Genomic DNA, 19,439 nt, shown 5'->3' with positions numbered 1-19,439 from the left:
TATCATAGGCCTTACTCATGTCTAGCTTTACCGCCATTTGTCCAACCTTTCCCATTGTCTTCCTTTTCATGTAATGCATAATCTCGTAAGACACCATAATATTATCTGTGATAAGCCTCCCTGGGACGAAGGCACTTTGAGTATCTGAAATGATAGTCCCAAGAATCCCTTTCAGCCTATTTGCCATGACCTTAGAAATGATTTTGAGCACTACATTGCATAGTGCAATCGGCCTTAAGTCAGACAAACACACCGGATTAGTTTTCTTAGGAATAAGCACAATGTTGGTGTCATTCAAGCTCATAGGAAGAGATGCAGTACTAAAAAACTTACGAACCAGATCAGTTACATCCTCACCAACCACAGACCAATACTTCTGATAGAAACCAGGAGTCATACCATCCGGTCCCGGAGCTTTATCAGGATGCATTTGGAAAATTGCAGTCCGTACTTCATCCTCCGAAACCTCTCTTATTAAACAATCATTAGTTTCAGGAGTTATGCAAGGGTCAATACAATTAAGCACATCATCTCCTAAAGAATTGGAAGTAGAAAATAGATCATCATAATAATTGGAAATTAAATTTCCTAATCCACTATCCCAATCATACCAGACTCCATTTGCATCTTGTAGTTTTTGGATTGAATTTTGCCGTCTCCGGGTGCTTGCCGAAGCATGAAAATATTTGCTATTTTGATCCCCCTCCTTGAGCCAAAGTTGCTTCGACCGTTGCTTCCAAAAGACCTCCCGTTGTGTCAAAATCTCGAACAAGTTCTTCTCGGCTTCTTCATATTTGCTAACCGAGTAACTATCCCTCTTGCCTTTGAATTGTTTCAGACTTATTTTTGCTTCTTTGATTCTTGTTTTGAAGTCTCCAGTATACTCTTTACCCCATTGAAGCAACTCCTCCCCACACCTCTTTATTTTTGTCTGAATATCATTACCCGACTCCCTCTCCCAAACATCTTTGACCACCTGATGGCAAAGCGGCTCGCGAAGCCATGCATTTTCAAACTTGAATTGCTTCGGCCCAGTGTGTATTTTCTCTACCGTTGGCTCCAACAAAATTGGACAATGATCAGAAGAGGAAAAATTCAGATTATAGAGCTTTGAGCAATTGAATTCATCTATCCAATTCTTAGACACAAGTGCTCTGTCTAACCGAACCTCCACCCATCTTGAAGTCCCACGGCATTTTTCCCAAGTAAAGGGATGGCCAATTAAGTCCATATCAACTAAGTTACAATCATGCACAACTTGATTGAACCCTTGTATGAGACTATTTGGATATGGTCTTCCACCATGCTTGTCTTCTTGACTTAAGACATTATTTAGATCCCCAATTATGACCCATGGCCATCGAGTATCTTCAGCATGTTGTCTTATAAGTCTCCATGTATTATGCCTTAGACTTCTATTAGCCTCACCATACATCCCCACTAACCTCCATATAGGCTGCCCAGTAATACATATTTTGACATTAATATGTTTACTAGAGTAGTCTATAAGTTGAACCTCCTCTTTATGCTTCCACAAAAGTGCAATACCCCCACTATGACCTTGGGCCTCAACCACAATAGAGCCATCGAAGCCCAACTGTAATCTAGCCCGCTCCACTCCTTCTTTACCACATAATGTTTCACACAAAAAAACAACTTTGGGTTTCTTTTGGATAACTAAATCCTTAAGGAATTGTAGAGTCCGTTGGTTCCCAAGCCCACGGCAATTCCAACTTAACGTGGTCATAATTCTCGGCGGGCCTGAACACCAGAACCCGCCCCACTTAAGTTTTTTGATAGATCAATCTTCATACCCATAACTTCTCCATAAGCTTCCTTTTCATTTGAATTTGGCCCATCACCCAACATTTGGTCTTCAACAATTGAGTCCCTATTGGGCCCAATATCATGTTCCATTTGTCCAACAAATACCCTTCTACGTTTGGGATCAGTAATAGCCACAGATTCATTGCCTTCCACATAACATTGACCCTCCTCCATACTTTCCATATATAACACTTGTTCTTTCCCCATTTCTACACCACTGATTACTCCCTCACCATTAATACTACCAGCTACAGATTTCCCACGGCCAATCCCACGATTTCCTCCCCTAATATTGGCATGATTAATGCCTTGATTAGTCACCTCTCCACCCACCGGAATAGCACCTTCACCATATTCTCCGGCCGACTGACCTTCTGCAGAATTCGCTCCCATGTTGTTATTTTTTCCAGACCTGAGCCATTGAGTTCCAATCATATGAGCCTTCTTCTGAGGAGTAGCCTTCTTCTTCTTCTGCACGAAAACAAATGTTAATACTTTGATAATTGATATTTGACACCTTAAAACGTGACTTGCTATAATTGGTCAGTAGTTTCCAGTATTGCAAATTAAATCAAAATTTGTGGGATTTAATATTAAAATGCATCAATAGCAATATATCACTTTTTGTAGTTTAATTGTTAGAGTATCAACCCAAGTCCCACATCGAAAGAATAAGTAAGAGTTTCCTTGAATATAAGTGTATGTTCTGTTAATAATTACGATGGTACAAGATGAAAATTAATGTTAAGACCTCGGTTGAAATTCTTCCGAACAAAGTTGACCTGTGTGTCATTCACCCATTCAAGTTGAACAAGTTTCCATTGAAATGATCAAAATTTCAAAAATATCATATTTTAGACATGCACAATTTTTTTTTTTTTTTTTTTTTTTTTTTAATTTTTTGAGTTATAGACATGCACAATTTGAAACCATACATTTTCAATTATTTATACGAAAGAAAGAGCATGAGGTAATCAAATTACGTGGAACTTTCACAAAAGTACTGAATTTGGGCCTAAGGTGTCTACAATTTGGGTTAAAATAAAAAAAATAATTACATAAGGTACCATTTTTTTGTAAGATATTTATATTTTTACGTTTAAAAAATAATTTTTTTTTTTTTTTTTAAATTTTTACGATTTTCCAAAAAAAACACGAAAACAACATAAAATAAACAAGAAAACAACATAAAAGTAACATGAAAATAACAACAAAAAATAACATACATTTAACAAAAAATTAACAACAAATGAACAAAATTTCAATATAAAAAGACCGTATTTTATGTAAATACAATCAAAAAAACCGTAAAAATGTTTAAAATTCCGTGAAACCGTATTTTTGTTGTTTTTGTGTATTTGTGAAATTAACCCTAAAATAAAATCTTGGACCAACATATTTTTGTTGTTTGAAAAATTTACAAAAATATGATCAATTTAAATCTAGCTTTAATAAATACGGAAAAAAAGAATAATGCTACCAAAATTGGAAAACTGGCATATTGAGTAAAATCTACAAATGAAACAAAAAAGAAAAAAAAATCCCACGCTAATGTTACTTGTTTTTTCTTTTTCAAAAAAAAAAAAAAAAGAAAAGAAAATTATGTTTGCTTGAATCATATATCATCCAACAAACGATTCAATCCAATTAAAACTATTAACATTCAATCAAATTCAATTGTAATTTGATATCCAAGTACTTTTTGTAATTTAATTAGATTGGATTGATTCTATGTAATTAAATTGGTTCAGATGTTGTCCACCCCTACTAAGTGCATGCATACGACGAACATTAATTAAAGATGTGTCAAATTTTTTAGTATGATGCCGTGTGGACAGTTTTTACAATATCGATCTCCTACCAGTGTCACAACATTGATTTTTCTAACTGCAATTTTATTTTGCTAGCTAAAAGTGTGTTCCTTGAGACATTTCAAAACTTATTGTGGCTATTTGATGAAATTTAATTTATTATCATTAAATTATGCCTATCATAAAGAAAACTTTTTTGTTTAATTTACTTAATATTATTTACTTTCATTCAAATAGTACACAAACTTATTAGTTCATGCATGTTATATATATAAATATATATATATATATTTATATAATGCATGCCATATTTTTTTTATTTAAACACTAAAGTGTAGTAACACACTAACACTTGAGATCAACGTATACATATAATTATATAATCTGTACTATATATATATCATGCTTATTCTCAGTACGTTCGTATGAATCATCAAACCCTGCAAAGTAAGTGTTAAAATAAATAAGCATACTTACATAATAATCTCTATTAAACATTTTATATATATAAACGATACAAATGGTTTAATAATTAATAATTATAACCAAAAGATGGATGAATTAAGTAAATATTAATGTTTATAATAACTTGGTTCATGGAATGAGTATAGTAAAGAAATGAATTATAAAGCTATTTTCTAATTAGTTTCTAGGATTAATTTAAAAAACTATTCAAATGTTTTTGGATAAAAAAAAAACCATTTTTTTTATTTCAATCTTTTTTTTTTTCGAAGAATCTAGGATTGTAAAGATTTTTTATAAACTACTATAATTAGAATAATTTACAATATATAATTTAATTTACTGATAAAAGATATTATTAAAAACTTTTGTCAAAATTTTAATAATAATAATAATATATATGAAAAAACATATATTTTTTTGATAGTAAATCAGAAAATTATTATTACTCCACAAACCATTTACATTCTAAGTGCATTTTTAACTGAAAGACCTCAAATTGTGTATATTTATATATGAAAAACAATAATAACCTCATATTACTTAAATTTATAATTTAACTTTTGTCAAAATTTTACACATAAGATAATTTCAAGGGCATTATTCAATAAAAAACTAAAACTTATTAATTTATATAAGAATAATTATTCAAATAACATAATAACTTTAATCATACTATTTCAATATTTTCAATATTTAGTATTATTTCATTTTTGGTCTTGTAGAGGTATAGTCACTCAAATTCTTTAATTAATTATTATATCATATATTTTCAGTTAAAACCCCATCCTTATACCATCATTTTCATTAGTAAGTCCCAATAAATTAAATTAATATTTTGTTTTTCTATTATCATTGTTAAGGAAGCTCATTAGTTAGTTAGTTGTTATTGTTAAATAACTAATTCTGTTAGTTAAGTGTTCTTTGATTGTATTCTTAGAAGGTTGTTATCTTCTCTGATGCCTATATAAACTGTTTGTAACCTTCTTCATTAATCAATGAATATAGATCACTCTTTCTTTCAATGTCTCTTTATTCTTGTCTCAAACTTTACATGATATCAGAGCTTTTTCTTTCGTTCATAATGAAGATTTCTCATACCTCTAACAGTGGAGCATCAAGATTGAACAATGCTCAGATAGAGAACAATTATAAAGCATTACTACCAAAATCCTACCTTGTTTCTTTTACTCATTCTCTCTCGATTAAACTCAATGAACATAATTACCTCCCATGGCGACATCAAGTTCTAACATCGATCAAAGGCAGTCGCGACTTCAGAAATATCTCGATCATGACAGAGCTATACCAAAGTACCTTAGTGCTGTAGATGAAAGATCTCACACTGTCAACCCTAAATTCGAAGATTGGGAACAGCAGGACAATCTCCTAGTTTCTTGGCTTCTGTTGTCCATGTTTGAGAAGACCACAAAATGATGATAGGTTGTGACACCACTACTTAGATATGGCTCACTCTCAATGAGTTCTATATACAACTCTTAATACAACAAATATAGGACCTTACAAGACCCAACTTCAAAACACCAAGTTTACAGGTTCTCTCAATGACTATCTGCTCAAGATCAAAGAGATTGTCGATCTTCTTACCGTGATTGGTCATAAACACACACCTCAAGATCATATTGAAGCTATCTTCAATGAATTACCAGCTGAGTACGATGTGTTTGTCACCTTTGTTATTATAAGGAAAGATGACTACACTGTAGCAGAGATCAAAGCTTTGTTAATAATGGCTCAATCTACTCGCATTGATAAACACACAAAGAATCTTGATATTTTGAAAGCTAAAGCCAATCTTTCTCACTCAAGATTAAATGGTTTCCACTCATATAATCGTCTATCGTACTCAGCTCTACCTGTTCCATTTGGATTCAGCCGTGGTGGTCCCCTTGCACTGATGGTTATATAGGGTATTCTATGTCTTGAGGTGGTCCTACTCCAAAAACAAAATGGCCCCCCTGGCTAACGTGGTGGCTATTCCAACCCTAGACGAGGCCAAAATACCAAATGAATCAAAAAGCTCAGTGTCAATTATGTCACAAATTTGGTCATTTGGTTATTAAGCAATGTTTCTATTGCTTCAAAAAGTCATTTACTGGTCCTGAGTCTTTTGCCAATTTCCCTGCCACTGCTCACATTGCTGAGATGCCTACAATGTATGCCACACCAGAAACTGTCCATGATGACAACTGGTACCTTGACTCAGGTGCCACTCACCATCTCACACCAGATTCTACCAATCTTGGAGCCAACACATCTTATGCAAGTAATGAACAATTTCTTGTTGGTAATAGTGCTGGCCTAAATATTGAAAGTGTTGGTAAGTCCCTGATCAACTCTCCTTTCTTATCTTAAACATTGTCTCTCAATAGTCTATTACATGTTCCTTTCATAACAAAAAATCTGCTTTATGTATCTAAGTTTGCTCAAGATAACAATGTGTTTTTTGAGTTTTATCCCTTCTATTATTGTGTCAAGGATCATGCTACCTAAAGGATTTTGTTGGTTGGGAATATTGAGAATGGATTGTACAAATTCAATTCTACTCAATTGAGTATTCTCTCCCCTTCACCTGTTCATGGTAAAGCATCTCAGCCTGCACCTCAATGCCATAGTCATCATCCTTTCAATTCCAATTCTAATTCTTTGTGGCACAACAAGCTTGGCCACCCTACTTCCAAAATTGTAAAAATGGCTTTGTCAAAATGTAATATACCACTATCAAATAATTTTTTTTATGTGTTTGAATCTTGTTGTCTTGGAAAATCTCACAAATCACCCTTTTCTCACTCCAATACTACTTATACAGAACCATTACAGCTACTCCATTTAGATCTATGGGGACCTACACCCATTAATTCATTCAATGGTTATAGATATTACATTAGCTTTGTAGATGCATATTCAAGATATACTTGGCTTTATCTTTTTAGAACTCATGATGAGGCTTTGCCTACTTTCACAAAATTCAAGGCTCAAGTTGAATTACAATTGGGTTTTAAGATCAAAACACTTCAGTCAGATTGGGGGGGTGTGTTTAGAGCCTTTATTATTCTCCTTGAGAGCTCAGGCATAGTGCATAGACTTGCTTGTCCTCACACTCATATACAAAATGGTGTTGTTGAGAGGAAGCATAGGCATGTTGTAGAAACTGATTTAACCATGCTTGCACAGGCTCCTCTTTCTCTCAAATATTGGGATGAATCTTTTCGAACATCAGCTTATCTCATTAACAAAAGGCCAACCCTTGTACTAATGAACACATCTCCTCTTGAGGTGCTATTTAAAACTATCCCTGACTACACACGTCTCAGAGTGTTTGGGTGCCTTTTCTATTCAAATCTTAGGCCGTACAACAAAAGTAATCTGCAATACAGGTCTATACCTTATATTTTTCTAGGTTATAGCATGGCGCATAAAGGGTTCAAATGTTTGTCTAAAGATCACAGGCTCTATGTATCTAAAAATGTTGTCTTTGATGAAAACACATTCCCCTATGCTAATAGTCAAGTGACTCAGTTCAGTCACAATGAATCTCATCCCACTTCTATCTCTGATATTCCTCCTCTAGTGTCATTCCTCAATGTCAACAATCCACCAACTCCTCCCACTGTCATTCCCCTTGACCCTCCTACTGTTCCTACACCAGTAGCACATGCTTCTGCTCATGTTGTTGCTCCATTGAGACAGACTTCTACTCCTCTTCTCATACTAGCAACAAATGACCCAGTCTCTATTCCTTTGTCAGTAGTAAATCCATCCATATCAGTCTCTCCCAACATCATTGATCAGAATCTTGGGGACATACCAATTCAACAGTCCACAATACCTACTACAACACTGTTAACACAAATGTGCCTATTGTTACTAACAATTTACCTGCAGATATATGCAATAGTGTCATCTACTTCCAAACATCACATGACACCAAGACTTAAGGCAGGGATAAAGAAACTAAAGGCTTTGTTAGCTGTTTATGAACCCAAATCTGTTCAAGCAGCCTTAGAAGAAACTCACTGGTTTGAAGCAATTTCCACATTAATGTTTGCTTTAAAGAAAAATAGGACATGCGTGCTTGTTCCTTTACTAGAAATTAAACCTGTATAGGCTGCAAGTGTGTTATGAGAATAAAACAAAATGCAAATGGTTCATTTAACAAATGCAAAGCAAGGTTAGTGGCCAAAGGCTTCCATCAACAAGTTGGGTTTGATTTTTCTGAGACATTCAGTCCCGTGGTTAAGCCAATCACCATCAGGATTGTGCTCACCATAGCTGTTACTAAAGGCTGGATAATAAGGTAGTTAAATGTCAGTAATGCTTTCCTTAATGGAGACCTAAAGGAAGACATTTAGATGCAACAACCACCAGGGTTTATTGATCCATACCATCCAAACTATGCGTGCAAGCTCAACAAGGCTTTATGTGGTCTCAAACAGGCACCAAGGGCCTGGTTTGAGAAGTTGTCCACACCTTTGGTTCAACATGTATTTCAGTTTTCAAAGGCTGATCAATCTCTCTTCATAAGGGTAACATCTCAATCATGCATCTATATTCTTATCTATGTAAATGATAATGATGACACCCTTGTTGAATAGCTCATCCATGAACTAAGTTCTACTTTCTCACTCAAATATCTTTGCCTTGTTAACTATGTTTTGGGCATTCAAGTTATCAGAAATCCAGTTGGTGTATTGCTTACTCAAACAAAGTACCTTCAAGATCTTCTTACCAAAGGTGATATGCAAAATGTAAACAGACAAAATACTCTTATGACCAGTGGCCTTAAGCTTTCTAACTATGGTAGTGAACCTGTCAAAGATGCTACACTGTATAGGTCAATTGTTGGAGGTCTGCAGTATGCTACCATAACCATACCGGAGCTTGCCTTTTGTCTCAATAAAGTGTGTTAATTTATGCAAAATCCCTTGCATACACACTTGACTGCTATGAAACAAATTCTGAGGTACATTGTAGGCACCTTAGATTATGGTCTGCTCCTCAAATCTGTTTCAGACTTCTCTCTTGATGTCTTCTGTGATGCAGATTGGGCATCTGTTCTAGATGACAGACATTCCACTTCTGGCTAATGCATCTATTTTGGTGGAAATCTTAAGCAGGCCCTCCTCTAAAGCAGAATTTCAAAGCCTTGCAAATGTTGTTGCTAAAGTCACCTGGGTCCAATCTCTGCTTCACAAACTTCAGATTCCTCAAGTTGTTGTTCACTCTGTGTAGTGTGACAACCAGAGCACAATCCTCCTTGCTGCAAATCTCGTCCTTCATGCTCGTACCAAACACATAAAGATTGATCTCTATTTTGTTTGAGACAAAGTCCTACAACAACACATCAATGTTAAGCATGTTCCAGCTACTGCTTAGATTGTTGATTGTCTCACTAAGTCAATCTCCAGCACCAGGTTTTCTGAATTTCGAGACAAAATGTGTGTGATTTTCAAAACCACACTCAGTTTGAAGGGGGTTATTAAGAAAGCTGGTTAGTTAGTTTGTAGTTAGTTAGTTAGTTGTTACTATTAATTAACTAACTCTGTTAGTTGAGTATTCTTTGGTTGTACAGTTAGAAGGTTGTTATCTTCTCTAATACCTATATAACACTCTTTCTTTTCATTAATCGAATATAGAACACTCTTTCTTTTCAATTTCTCCTTCTATTCTTATCTCAAACCTTACAATCATATATTTTTATTTTTATGCCTATAAAATTTATATATTTTCTTCATAAAAAAATATATTTCTTATTAATTTATATATATATGTACTTACTGAGTATAGGTAATTTGGATTTTTCCAGCATCAGTATTGGCAATAACAGAGAAAGCCTCTTGAGAAAGATCAATGGTTGCAGCACAGCCAGAAGGACAGTAATCAACAATCTTAACCACAACACTTTGGCCAGTGCATGGTTGAGTGACACCATCATTTGTGGGTCCAGTGCATTCAATCCTATATTGCTTCCCACATGCTTCTCTGTTGTTCCAAATCACATCGCTTGCTGCTGCGATCATTACACCTTCGTCTGTATATCCATAGCATGAAGAAGCTGCATCCATGCATGTATACATAGTTTCACCATATTATTGTAAAAATATAAAATATATTTTAAATACTTATAATCATCTTTGTTATTATCATTATTTGTTATTAGTAGAAACAAATTCAGTATGCATGTAGAGCTAGCCAAAATCTGTTATCTCTAAATTGGTATGTCTTTTCTGTCCCACTAATTATTTTAGTGCACATTATTTATAACTATTTAACATATAATGAATTCATTAATAAACTCTAAACTAACTTAATACATGTAAAATAGGTACAGATTGTCTTGAAATAATTGGTGGAAAAAGAGAAAACACACCAATTTGAAAACAACAGATTTTTTTTTTTGCTCTTTTTAGGCAGACAAAGCGCTCCAATAATAATGATATGCTTTTATTATTATTAAAAATACACCATATCATATATTTGCTATTTAAGATTAACAAATTTATTTTATTATAAAACTTAAAATAAGAAGAGTAACAAATTTCTTAAAAAGAGAGAGAATTTAACACATTTATACAACAATATGCACTTAATTATACAAATATCTTATAAAAAATATTATAACATAATGATAATTAATTTTTTTTTTTTTGCCTATATACAAAATTGTAACTGAAATCTTCACCAAATAAAGTTTATTTATTTTAAAAAAAAAAAGTGTAACTGAAATAACAAAATTTTTTAATAACAAACCAAATATTATATTTAAATACATAATTTATAATTATTATTAAGAGTAATAATTAATTATCATACCTCAAAGAAATTATTAAATGAAAAGAAAAATAATAAACTATTACTGCAATATTTTAAACATCATATAAAAGTACTTTAAAATAATATCAAATAGTATCTAGCTACCAAATAACATTTATTAGTATATATATAATTTTAAATATATACCAATTAGTACATACAGTATCAAACCTAAGAATATTTTTTACTTGTAATTAGTATTGCACAATTTTAAATATATCCCCCAATTAGTATATATAATTTTTAATATATACCATATATAATTTTATACGTATGCCTAATATATAATATCTATACAATTTTCAAATATATAAAAAATAATGTATAGTAGTATCTATTAACATATCCAATTTGACCAATCATTCCTACAAGAGGCATTCGACAAGGTGATCCGTTGTCCTCTTACTTGTTTTTAATTTGTGCTGAAGCTTTTTCATCACTAATTAAACATTATGAGGTTACACATCAGATTAAAGGCATTAAAGTTGCTAATGGTGCTCCTTTCATCTCACATATGTTGTTTGCGGACGATAGTTATGTTTTTTGTCGAGCCAATGAGAATGATTCTACCAAGGTGCTGACTTTGCTCAAAGACTTTGAAAGAGCTTCTGGACAGATGGTAAATTTCTCAAAATCTTCAGTGTTCTTTAGTGCCAACACTCACACTATTGATCGTATGCAAATATGCCAAAGAATGGGCATTGTTGAAGCAGATGATTCTAGTCTTTACTTGGGATTACCGTGCATTATCAGTAGGAATAAGAATGCAGTATTTGGCTTTCTCAAAGACAAAATGTGTAAGCGAATTCAGAGCTGGGAAGGCAAGTTTTTGTCAAAAGCTGGTAAAGAACTTCTACTAAAAATCGTGGCTCAAGCCCTCCCTAATCATGCTATGTCAGTGTTTCTTTTGCCTATAAACACTTGCAAGTCTTTAGAGAGTGTCATGAGTAATTATTGGTGGAAATCATCTAAAAACAGCCGTGGTGTTTCTTGGATGAGTTGGAAAAAGTTGTGCAAGCATAAAAGCAATGGTGGACTTGGTTTTAAAGACTTAAGGGATTACAATCTTGCTCTTCTTGGGAAACAGGCTTGGAGGTTACTTGTTGCTGATAATACATTGGTCAGCAGAGTTTTTAAAGCTCGTTACTTTGCTTCTGGTTCTGCTTTGACAGCTTCTCTTGGAAATAACCCCAGTTATGTGTGGAGAAGCATTTTTGAAACTAAGCAATTCCTTCTTGCTGGTGTGAGGAAAAGCATTGCAAGAGGCTTTGAAACCAGTATATTAGATGACCCGTGGCTCCCAGATGGTACTGATTCTTACGTGCGTTCTGTTAATCCTGGCCTTGTGAATAAAAAGGTCTCTTCTTTAATGTGTATGGATCGACTTCAATGGGACAAGGAAATTTTAGAAGACATGTTTGATGTAAGAGACAGAGATTTAATTCTAAACATTCCTTTACCCCAAACTGTCCAGAAGGATTATTGGACTTGGAGCAGGGAGAAGACTGGGGTGTATTCTGTAGAAAGTGCTTATAGAGGGATGCAAGAACACTCTATTGTTTCTGGTATGCCTACTGAGTTTTGGTCTGCATTCTGGAAAATCAATGTGCAACCGAAGGTCTTACAATTTGGGTGGCGAGCTCTCACTGGTACTTTAGCTACTAAAGTCCAACTCAACACTAAGCATGTGCCTATCTCCTGATTCTGCACTTTCTGCAATGTTGCAGATGAAACCATACAACATATATTAGTTGATTGTTCTTATGCCAGGTCCTATTGGCATCGTTCCTCTGTCAACTTCTCTTCAGCTGCTAGCATGGTGTATCACGAGTGGTTTCAGCAAGTTATGATCAGTAACAACACGGGGCAGATTGAAGAAGCTCTAATGGTGACTTGGGCAATATGGAATGCTCGTAATCAGTTACTCTGGAATCAAAAAAGTACTGCTGCTTTGGATGTGGTTCTGTCAGCAAGATCTAATCTTTATCAATGGCAAAGTGCTCAACAAAATCGTTTTGATCCTCTTTTATCTTCTTTCGAGATAGGTAAAGAGGAAGAGCATTGGACTAAACCTATGGGAAACAAGATAAAGGTAAATGTTGATAGAGCTATCTTTGAAGCTTACAACTCTTTTGGTTTTGGTTTTTTAGCCCGTGACACATTTGGAGCTGTTCTTGGAGCTGATGCTTTAAGCAAATCTGGTAGTGTTGCCCCTGAAATTGTTGAGCTAATTGGAATTAAGGAGGCCCTTAGTTGGATAAAAACCAAAAGTTGGAACTCTGTAGAGGTTGAAACTGATTGTCTAATGGCAGTCCAAGCTATCAACAATAACATGGTTCTTCCCTCTACATTCGGGATGTTGGTCCATGACTGTCAACATCTTCTCTCTGAGTTATCTTATGTTAATTTGTCTTTTGTTAAGCGTTCTGCTAATAAGGCCGTGCATTTTCTTGCACGTAGCTCTTATTACATGTCAGATCGCACTCTTGATGCTAGTAATTTACCATCCGAGTTGGTGGAAATTGTAATGAATGACTTTCTTCATTAATAAAGCATCTCTTTCATTCACAAAAAAAAAAAAAAACATATCCAATTTTAAATGTATACCAATTAGTATATAAAATTTTATATGTCTATTTAATAGTATTCATTACTGGTTATACAATTCCAAATATATACTAATTAATAGTATCTTTTACTTGTTAATACTAAACTAATTAATATATATAATTTTGAATGTATATCTAGCTAGTAGTATCTATTACTACTTGTTACTTATTAATAGATTGTTGTTAATATATTACAATTAGTATATATATATATAATTATATATATATAGAGTAATACTATGGTAGAACCTAGCAAAAGTTCCGTACCGGTAGGGAACTTTTTTTTTAACCGTTGATTTTAGATCTTGTGGTTATTATAATGTAAGGTATATACTTTTACTATAGGACTGCTTGTATACAATTAAAACTTTATCTATATTATAATAATATTTAATAATATATTTATTTTAAAAAATAAAATAATATTAATAATTAAAAAATTTATTAATTCATCTCAAAAAAAAATTATTAATTTTAATTTTTTAATTATTATTATTATTTTCTAAAATTAATTTAAATTATTTTTATATAGATATTTATTTTCAAAAATTCTTTTGATGTGAGATCGCTTGAATGATTTTAGATGCTCTTTAATTGGAACCGTACTAACCTGTTTCTCTTAAACTCAATTATTTTGGCAGAAAAGATAATATCAAACAAAATTAATTAATTTTTTTTATAACTGGCGTCTCAAAAGAGCAGCCAAATAACAAGATAAAAACCACTGAAAAACAGTCAATAACACCAGAACTACGCACAGCCTAAAGACAAAACAAAGAAAAGACTAGGTGTAAACATTAAAAAAACCAACAGTAAATTATGAAAAGCCAAAAAATAAGAAACCAAAAAAAAAAAAAAATAGTTTAGAAAAAATAATTCTTTTTTAAAAATAAATACCAATATAAAAAGAATTCAAAGTAACTTTTAAAAAAATAATAATAATTCAAAATAAATTAATAAAATTTTTAATTATTAATATTATTTTTTTAGAAAATAATAATAATTCAAAATAAAAATTAATTAAATTTTTAATTATTAATATTATTTTTTTAAAAAATAAATATCATTAAATATTATTATAATATGCATAAAGTTTTAATCGTATACAAGCAGTCCTATTGTAAGAGTATACACCTTACATCATAATAACCACATGATCTAAAATCAATGGTTAAAAAAAGTTCCTTACCGGTACAGAACTTTTGCTAGGTCATACCATAGTCTTGCCCTATTTATATATATATATATATATATCCAATAGTATCTATTATTTGTTACTTGTTAATAGTATTTATTATTGTATCTACCAATTCAAATTACCTAATAGAGTAAAAAATATAATAGGAAATGAATATTATATCTCATACATATAATAATTAGTATGTAAAATTTATAAATTATCACCAGATTAAAACTTTTTTTTTTAATTTATGAAATCCCTTTGACACAAAAATGACTCCATGTTTAAGAAAAATAGATTAAGGATGTACATTTACCCATGGGATGGGGTCCCACGGGGACTTGCCCCTAATAGGGCGAAAATTTACCGTCTAAATGGAGAACAGGTCGGTAACAAGGATAATTTTTTGTCCCCAAATATTAAATATAGCGGGGACGGGGATGACACTCCCCGCTGTAGCGGGGACTCGTTTAATTTATTAATTATCTTTTCATTAAAATTTTATATTTTATAATACGCGTTTGTATTTTTCGTATATTAATATCATTATTATGATTTTTTAAGTTGCATTTTTGTATAATAACTTGTATATTTCAAATTTTATATAATTCAATAATTTTATATATTTAAAACTTTAAAATAATCTTTATCTTTTATATTAGGGGACTTCGCGCCCTTTTCTCATCCTATTAGGAGATTTCGCGTTCCGTGATAGGAAATAAGTAGAGATGGGATGGGAACGGGGATTAAAATCCTCAGTGGGGACAGGGACAGAAGAAGCACTCTCTACAAATTTTCTGCACGGTGTAATAATAATATATAAAATTTCAACAATTATATAATTATTGTTTATTTAATTAATTTATTTGAAGAATTTGGATTTGTTATGATCAATAGTATAACCTTAGAAAATTAAATTATAAACAAATAAAACTATAAAAGTCTGTACTTAAATAACATGAGCATATAAAAGAATAAATTAAAAATACAAAAAAGTTAATTGTTAAGAGATTAATGTAATAAAAATAGATTATATCTACACTACAAAAAATTACTACTTTTAGTGAGAACTTTTAGTCACAACATAATTTTTTTGTGACTAAATGTGACTTTTAGTCATAACAAAACATTACTTGTGACTAAAAGATACTTTTTAGTTACAAGTTGTCACTAATTTAGTTTTAGTCACAACAAGTATTGTGACTAAAAATACATTTAGTCACAGCAAATTGTAATTTTTGTGACTAATACTTTTAGTCACGGACATTTTAGTCACAACATAGGAATCGTGCTTTATAATTAGTCACAATTTTTTTCATTTTTAGTCACAAATTTTATTGTGACTAAAAGTAAAATTTTTTGTAATGCTACTACACTAAAGTTATTCACAAAATTTAGACTTCCATAAAATAGACCCATATTTAGGCTCATATATTCTGGTCTGTTTTAAATAATCTATACTTCTATACGTCAAAAATTTATGTGTTTTAATTTATACCATTTGTGCAAATATATATATATAGATGCATTTTTAATGAATATTACCTATGAATGGGTAAAATTAGAAAATTTTGAGTTTTTTATGCATAATTTTTCTATCTAATTAAAAAAATCTCTCATTTTTATATCATATGGGCTGAGATTGTTCCATCGGTAAAAAAATATTTTTTAAAAAAAGTTTTTAGCAAGAAAAATTTAAAAAGAAAAAGTTGAGTTTGAGTTAAATATTTTTGTATGAACATATTTTTAATATAGTGTAAAAAGAAATATTTTTTGATATTTTTTTAATTAATTTAAATTAAGCATAGAAATTTAAATTTGTGATTTCATTATTCGTTATAAGATCAAAATTCGATGGTTTGATATTTTTAAAATTAATATTTATAGTTAAATTTGTTTAGTAACCATTCATGGGTAATACCCATTAAGAAGTACTGTTCTACTTATATATATATTTATTATTAGAATTTTTTTTTTTAATTTTTATACTTTAAAACAGTTTTTTTTTTCTTTTCATTTTTACGGAATTCTATATAAAAAATCCTATTGCAACTAGCGCTGCAATCTAAATTGCAACAAAAAATTGTATAGAAACTCCTATTCCAACTAGCGGTGCAACCACTTTAGAAATCCAAACCGTGAATTTGAAAAAAAAAATTAAAAAAATAGTATATGGAGTAATTCCTCTTTAAAATTTTATAGGAAAAATTAATAAGAAAGTTAAAAAATATAAAAGAGAAAACCAAGGATAAACTAGAATGGTAATCTGGTAATCAGTTACTGTTTTTGCTATTTTTAAACTTTTTTCTAAATAATTTTAATAAAATAACTTTTTTTGAGAAAAAACAACTTATACCTCAAAAATCATAAAATAAAATTTCCCCAACTTAAGGAATACAATGGGCCTTATATAAGCTGGACTGTGTAAAGACACCTGGGCCTTTATATTTTTTATGGGCTTGAAAAGTTCGTTGCAGCAAATGTTATGTACTTAATTTGGAAAATATTTTGGAGTGTAAATTTTGTCATGTGATTATTTTGGAAAACTTACAAAAATATTGGAATTTTAGTTAATTTTTACAAAATACTGTCATACGGAATTTTTTTCAAAAATACTGTATTTTTATAAAACACCAGTAAAACACAAAGCAGAACAACTCAAAACAATAGTAAAACACCAGTGAAAACTTAACACAGTATACTGCAGTATGAAACTTATCAAAAAACACAGTAAAAAAGTAAAAGATACTGCCTGACAGTATTTTTGTAAAAAAATAACAAAAGTTAATATACCATGTAAATTTTCCATTATTTTATATGAAATTCATTCAACAGTCTATAACGTTCAATAAAAAGAAAGAGAAAAAACAAAACTAAACAATCTAATCAAAGCATCTTATAAAAGATATAAACTTAAAATAGCTCAATTAACAAAAATAATATACATATATAGGGGTTTTTCTATTACATACTCATATTTTTAACTTTTTTATTTTTTTTATTATGGGGTGGAATTTTTTTTTAAAAATACTGTATTTTTTTTTCCTTCAAAAATACTGTATAAATTTTACACTATGTACTGTGTTAAGTTTTCACGGTTGTTCAACGACTGTTTTTTAGTTATTTCACTGTTATTTTAATTATTTTATTTTGTTATTTTATAAAAAATTATTATTTTTGTAAAAAATTCTATCTCACAGTAAAATTATAAACTTTTGACTAAAATCTAGTACTTTTTGTAAAAACTCCAAAAATATACTTCAATATTATGCTAAAAGATAATACAATTTTAACACATAACAAATATTATTCTAAATTTATTAAAACATTTATTATAATATAAAATTTGTATTAATGTATAACTTTATTATTAACTTTTATATTACTATTATTATTTTATTAATGTATCTACTATAAGATTAATGGTGAATTATTTATATTTTGTTTTATATAATAATATTAATGATAAAGTTATTATTTTTTATACTTTTGATAAAAATATTAAATTTTGTATCAAATTTTACAATTGTACGTGCATAATGATAAAAATTGATCCAAAATATATCACAATTTTTTTTTTATACTAAATATAACACAATTTTTACATCTTCTATTAAATATAATCTTAATCTGCTTCAAACAGAATAAAGAGAAACTTAAAATAATTTTATTTGATATAATCCCTCCCTCTTTATGTATATCAATGATAATTACAACAAAAATATGAATTCATAGATATAACTTATAAAAGATTCATACGGTCCAAAAATTAATTTTCACAAAATAGATGTATGAATCTATAAATATATATATATTTATATATATAAATTTTTTTGTTGGTGAGAACATCAATTTTATTTGTTTTGCGAAAATAATTTTTATTTTTAATATATTAAAAGATTATAAATGATTATTTTTTTTATGTATGATTTTCTCCATTATAGTTATACTATAAACATTTTATACATGTACACTAAATTATTTTAAACTTTACATTCAATATCATGAAATACTTAGAATTTTTCGAAATCGAACATGATACTTATTAAAATTACAATATATTATATCATATGAAAAAATTGACATATAATTACTTAGAATATGAATAATAAATGTTTCAAAAAAAATATGAAAAATAAAAAAACATCCCTAGCTAGCTAGTAGAAGCAATAGTGATACTTTTATATAAATATAGATTTATATATGTTATGTACTTACGAACATAAGGAGGTGTGTAGTAAGTGGCAGTTCCAGAATCTGCATGTGCGACTGAGTAGAAGCTTAAGAACATACCCAAAACCACCAACACAAAATTACTTTTCATTTTTATTTCCATTCTCATTATATTTTAATATTTAACTTTCTAATTTTTTGATGTAAAATCTAATTAATGAGATTAATATTATTTTGTAATAAGGATCTATATAAAGCTATTTCTTCATTTTATATTGGGAGTGAAAGCTAAGGCGGCCTAATATCACAGACTAATATTAACATGCATTTATTAATTATACTTACGTAAGTAAAATGAGCATGATCATTTTCTTGTTACACATATTAATTATTATGGTACTAAACTTAATTACACAAAGTTGATTAACGTGAATAGTGGTATAAATGCAGTACTTATTTTTAGCGGCATACGTATCAAATGTTTGTAAAACTGTAATGTTCTCTAGTTTCGTCATTAACTAATACTACATGTTTCTTTCAAGA

The 19,439-nt window shown here is 30.4% G+C and overlaps 1 protein-coding gene across 1 annotated transcript; it reads right to left on the bottom strand.

The window, feature by feature from the left end:
* Positions 1–3,821: 3,821 nt before the first annotated feature.
* LOC115724762 (EG45-like domain containing protein) lies at positions 3,822–19,141 on the bottom strand. The gene is made up of 3 exons (XM_061116945.1): positions 18,942–19,141; positions 9,900–10,176; positions 3,822–4,078 (listed from the first exon to the last, which is right to left on the bottom strand). The coding sequence occupies exons 1-3, from the start codon at positions 19,063–19,065 to the stop codon at positions 4,072–4,074; spliced, it is 408 nt and encodes a 135-aa protein (XP_060972928.1). The 5' UTR covers positions 19,066–19,141; the 3' UTR covers positions 3,822–4,071.
* Positions 19,142–19,439: the final 298 nt, after the last annotated feature.

This window comes from Cannabis sativa, chromosome 6 (genome assembly GCF_029168945.1).
Source record: "Cannabis sativa cultivar Pink pepper isolate KNU-18-1 chromosome 6, ASM2916894v1, whole genome shotgun sequence".
In the NCBI taxonomy this organism is placed as follows: Eukaryota; Viridiplantae; Streptophyta; class Magnoliopsida; order Rosales; family Cannabaceae; genus Cannabis; species Cannabis sativa.
This window is presented reverse-complemented; position numbering and strand designations above follow the sequence as displayed.